The sequence below is a fragment of the Cariama cristata genome, unplaced genomic scaffold, assembly GCF_000690535.1.
Source record: "Cariama cristata isolate BGI_N322 unplaced genomic scaffold, ASM69053v1 scaffold14353, whole genome shotgun sequence".
NCBI lineage: Eukaryota > Metazoa > Chordata > Aves > Cariamiformes > Cariamidae > Cariama > Cariama cristata.
Genome location: NW_009606758.1, coordinates 1 through 5,849, shown reverse-complemented (window position 1 = coordinate 5,849; position 5,849 = coordinate 1). Strand labels below are relative to the sequence as shown.

At 39.4% G+C, this 5,849-nt stretch overlaps 1 protein-coding gene across 1 annotated transcript in view; it reads left to right on the top strand.

Moving 5' to 3' along the window:
- LOC104158758 (semaphorin-5A-like) overlaps nt 1-2,631 on the top strand; it is a gene marked incomplete at both ends in the record, with an annotated part of 57,587 nt that extends 54,956 nt beyond the window's left edge. The window contains one exon of the mRNA XM_009696487.1: nt 2,484-2,631. Coding sequence (XP_009694789.1) covers nt 2,484-2,631 — 148 coding nt within the window. The remainder of the gene's footprint in view (nt 1-2,483) is intronic.
- Between the last annotated feature and the right edge of the window lie 3,218 nt (nt 2,632-5,849).

Below are 5,849 nucleotides of genomic sequence, written 5' to 3'. Positions count from 1 at the left end.
GTGCGACCCCTCCTCCGCCTTCCCCCCAGGAGGAGCCCAGCGCAGCCCAAGAGAGCCCGCAGGGAACAAGCACCCACCCATGGACCTTTCTGCATAACGATACTGCTCCTGCCCCAGCAACAGCTACAGACATGAACCGCCATCAGCTCTGAAAGCCGGCACTGCCTGGAGCCTGTAGTCAGCTTCAGACAGGGCAGTTACTAAGAAAACTTAACTGAAGAAAAGAAAATAAAATCTACTGAAAGCAGAAATAGTTCTGTTTCAGCCAAACCAGGACAGTCTCCCACATAGCCTTTGTAGTCAATGGAGAGAAATCGGTATATTGAGGGCTGTATTTGTGTAACTTACATTAGACATTTGCTTTCAGGTGACTTAAATCATGTTTTTATAAGGGCTATTTCTTTCCATGAACGGTTGCTCAAGTTTAGATGACTACTTCATTTATAGACAGCTACACTGTACGTGCATATATTTTAAGGCACGATGAGTCCCACCTTAATTTTACTTTTTTCATGGCTGAATATCAGTAATTCATGGCAGACTTGCTTTGTCCTATGTGTGTGTCCCAAATTAACTTAGCCCTTCTCCATTAAGAACTAATGAAATTACACAAAATATGTACTCATTTGACTAAATAAATGGTGATGTTACATCTGTGTTTCATTGGGTACACGTTCTCAACAAATGATCACAGAGACGAGCTATCACAAACATTCACGTAAATGACTGCATGTGACAAAGAATGTGTGCAGCTGTTGACATTTTGGGGGAGGAATTTCCAGGCACAGAACATTCCTATGCATAATGTGAACTATGAATTGCAAATATTGAGCACACAGGAACTAAAAAAGGTAGTTTATGTATAAACTACAGTTGAAAAACGTTTACCCAAATCATGCACTGAAGAATTCTGAGGTAACAGATTAATAAATATGAGGGTTTGGGGTTTTTTTTTCTCAGTTTACTGGTAAACAACAGATGAGGTCGATACAAGCTGTTAATATCCTTAACTATACAGAAACAAAACTATGTCACTCCCCTCTTTACCCCACTCCCAAGCTTTTAAATTTTGATGGAGTTGCTCAGAGCTAGTGACAAATTCTGAATCATAGGCTCCAGCATATGTGATAAACCTACTGTTGTATACAACATAGACAAACAACATTTTTTTCCTACGGAATTCTGAATGTGCCAGTTCCTTGGTAATGAAGAATTAGAGCTTGAGGATCTTGGGGCTTTTTGCAAAAAAAAAATGTAGTTGTGGTTATTCTTGTTGAAAATGAGAACATTTTATACTGTCAATTCTGTTTTTGTAGAAAATGAATTACTGAAGTATTAGAGTCAGTTTTCATTGGGGGAGAGGGCAAAATGATGGAAACTTGTTAAAAGGGCAAGAAGACAGTGGGTTTTGGACGGCTGCTGTAAAAAAATGAGGAAATATTGCAACAGATTGATTTGTTTGTTCAGGACAGTCAGTAGTTGAAACAAGAGCCACCCAGCCACATCCATAAAATATTAGAGCATTCCTTCAGCGTCATCTGTTTTTCTGAATATCTGTCATAGCTTTGCTCTATCTGAAATAACAGCTTGGTCTCTTTAAGAGCCCCAATCACACTTGCTGATGGCCCAAATCCTTTGGACCTTTGTAAAGTGTCCTTAATAAGCAGCATATGCTATGGCTGGAGTTACTGGATGGCACACTCAAAAGAATCAGGAATCAGGTTTTTACAAAAAATGAAAAAACTTGCTAAAAGTTGGGACCCTCCAACATATCTAAAAGTCTTGTTACAATAATGACAGCTCAGTAGTAAAATATTCCTGCTTCCCTCAAGAACCTGGTAGGCCTCTGAATCAATTTGCAGCCCCCTGGGAAATCCTTCAAAGATTATAATAGCTAAAAACACCCTTTAAAAGATAAAGTAATAACATTATGAAAACAGTACCGTTCTTTATGCCTAGAATCAATGTTTTACCTTTTATTTTACCAATAAAACTGGAGACATTGTGGAAACCAAAAGGCAAGTTTAAGTCTCTGAAGAGGAGAGAGATGGACCCTAATCCATGCTTAGCTGGAGACTGATAAAACACCGCCTGCCTAAATGGTTGCCTTCTGTATGGTTGACTCACTTCTGCCTCAGATGTATAGCTACAACTGTTTTTAATAAAGTAGTTGTCAACCTCACTTACATGCTCGCAGTACAATAGCATGGTTCTATCGCATGGATTATATAAAGGCACTGAATAAAGCAAACAAATGCTTTACCCACGCAATTACAGCCTAAAAAAGAAATCTCAAATGTTTAAACACTCTGTGCAGTATGACAACTGTTAGTTCAGTGCTTTATGAATAGAGGGGGGCCCTTTGTATAAAAGATTTCCCTGTACAAACATCTATCTGAATAATGCAAATGAGGGACTTTTGGGGGAGGTCTTGTCTTGGTACTAAATTGATTCTTTGCCTCCTCGTTTGCCTCTTCTCACAGGTACTGCAACGAGCATTTGTTGTGCCCCCCTCATGTGTTTTGGACAGGCTGGGGTCCATGGGAGCGCTGCACCGCTCAGTGCGGAGGAGGGATCCAGGCACGGCGTAGGACGTGTGAAAATGGTCCTGACTGTCCTGGCTGCAGTGTGGTAAGTGATTTTCAGCTTTTCCTTTAGCAAATGTCTATGGCCACATGCCATGGATGTCTCTGTGTCCATAGGGCATCTGTGTATGTATACTCTACTGCGAACAAGAGTCACCAGAATGTGCTTGTCTCTGTGTTGCCTGTGTATGCTGAAATTCACACAGTTGATCAGTCAGAAATAATTCAGCTTTTTCACAATACCATCTAGAATATGAGCTTCCTGAGGCAAAGTTGGTGCAGATGTGGATGTATCCTTGGCAGGTTTATGGTGTTTTTTATTTTTATCACCAGAGTACACAGGAACTCTAGCTATGAGCCCAGGACTCCAATGTATCAGGTCCTGTACAGCACAGAAAAAAAAAAAAAGTTTAAAATCTAAACACATAAGAAGCCAATAAGTGAATACATGGAACCACCATGAAGTGCTGAAGTAAGCTTGAATAGCGGCAGAAATCTTAGCACAGCAGCAGCCTAGCAGCTGTCAGGCTTTGAAGCTACAGTGGAATGATTTTTAATGAATTGAAGTGCTTTATGAATACCCAGTTCATGACAAGAAACATATGGGACATATGAAACAAATATAGGTGGTAGGTTTGATGTGATGGGAACATCAAAATGGGACATTGCTTTCTTGAAGGTGAATAGATGATGCGTAGTAGTACATGGGTGAAGGACAGAAATGTAGCAGAGACATGTAGAAAGCAGGGTGACACATCCACTGCAGTATGCTGGGAAGATAACCTTGGTATGAGTATTCCTGGATGGATAATGATATCAAAACCAGAGGAAAGAATGAGGACGACAATGAGAAGCTGAAGCAAAGTCTTAGCAAGTGTAGGTGAGTATGAGATGAACCTTGGGGTGCTGTTTCATGATAATTTGAATTCTAGTGGTGGATTGTCACTGAAGGGGGTATTATGTAGAAAGCATAACCTGGGTGAAAATTTGAAGTGACCAAATCTGCAGAAGACAGGTTCTGCTGGTGAATGACAGATGGTGCTGTTAATTTCCTCAGTGACCAAGAATGAGCACACCTCAAAGGAAAAATGAGAGTTTGGTTTTAGCCATGTTGTACTCAGTGGCCAGGCCTAATGTAGCATGCTGAGAAACCTGTACTTGGTTTTCTTCCACAATATTGAAGAGGTAGAAGAAAAAAAATTTTTTCACATATTAAACAAATTGGTACATGCCTTCATTTCAGAGAGTAAGCTTAATTCTGAGGTTTGTCATCATCTGTGGTCTATTTGTTAGACCGGCAGTAATTCAATACTAAAGAAAGGATCATTTATTTCCTTTTTCTAGTTTTAAGGTTTTGTGCATTTTCCCAGGATTTGTTCTCTTTTTAACATTTATCCTGGTGATAGAATTGCATTTTTAGTAGATTGAAAACATCCAACAGGTTTGTTCTTGTCTTTCAGTTAACTTTAAGAATTAACCTAATAACTTAGAATTATACCAAGTTTTCCAAAATATTTTTCTCCCTCTGATGGTACACAAAAAAACAGACATATGGTTTAGATCTATTGTTAAGTCTTCCTGACTAGCATTAAAAGAGCACAATCTGAAAGTTTTCTGTCTGTCATCCCTGCCTATCCCATACTAGTGTTTGTGAAAGAAAGCAGTATTTTGTTTTGCACAGAATTTGCTCTAAATTTCTCAGGAAGCTCCATGGGGAAAGTAGGAAAACCTTTAGTGTAAAAATGTCTTAATTATAACTGATTGGAGATTAATGTTACCGGGTTTTGTAATATATTACCAGTCTCAGCGTGTTGTCTCTGCTGTGTCACAAAACAGTTACCAGTTCAGCTATGGAAATGGTTTTCATTTTTTTTATTAATTAGAAAATTATTGCATTGATGGTTTCAAAAAAGCACTTAGCTTTTACATAGTTGTCTTGCTAATACTTAGGCACCAATGGAAACCAGCCTAAAGTAGAAATCCTCTCTAAACCTTGATGTTCTTGCAAGACAAAGGACTCGGGTATAAAGTCTGTGCTCTGTTTAAATCTCAGTGAATTTGAACCTGGAAGTTAGCTGTCTTGAGTCAAAAGTTTTGCAGCCGTAGTAGGACCTTGCCAATAAGTGTACCTGGAGAAGAAAATACCTTATTTCTTCTAAGAGTTTGTTTCATTAGTGTTGGAAAGAGCAATCTGAAATATTTTTATGCCTTCTTGTAATTGTTGAATGAATGCAATATTTATATTAATGAAATCCTAATGAATGAGGAGCAGGAATATCAAAACTTACTTATTCATCAGAAATTCTTCTGTTTTGACCAAATTTTTGTTTTTATTGTTGTAGGTATGTGTCCTTCAAAAAATGTAGAATTATGGATTTTTACCATAGTGAATAAAGGAGGAATTATAGTGCCTTATTACTACTAATTTCCCATCTTTACTGGTTGTAGTGAAACTAAACTTAGGTGGTGAAAGATGCTTATAATTTTATTTTTTTTTAAACCTTTTATTCTGAGTATCTCAGAGCACTTGGAAAGCTAAATAATCTCAGGAAAAGTTACAATGAAAGTGGTAGTAATCTACCCTCTCTACGGGATATCTGGTGTGGAGTAGAAGATGTAGCAGATTATCTTGAGTGCCATCACACGATATGTACAGAACAACTAGGTGATCAGGCCCAGTCAGCACGGATTTATGAAAGGCAGGTCGTACTTGACTAACCTGATGTTCTGTGACAAGGTGACCTACTTAATGGATGAGGGAAAGGCTGTGGATGTTGTCTAGCTAGTAGACAACTAGACTTTAATAAAGCCTTTAACACCATTTCCCACAGCATTCTCCTGGAGAAACTGGCAGCTCATGGCTTGGACTGGTGTACTGTTCACTGGATGAAAAACTGGCTGGATGGCTAAGCCCAAAGAGTGGTGGTGAATGGAGTTAAATCCAGTTGGTGACGGGTCACAAGTAGTGTTCTCCAGGGCTCAGTATTGGGGCAAGTTCTGTTTAATATTTTTATTAATGATCTGGATGAGGGCATCGAGTGCATCCTCAGTCAGTTTGCAGCGTTGGACGGGAGTGTTGATCTGCTTGAGGGTAGGAAGGCTCTACAGAGGGATTTGAACAGGCTGGATCGATGGGCTGAGGCCAATTGTATGAGGTTCAACAAGGCTTCGTGCCAGGTCCTGCACTTGAGTGACAACAACCCCATGCAACACTACAGGCTTGGGGGCAAGTGTATGGAAAGCTGCTCGGCGGAAAAAGACCTG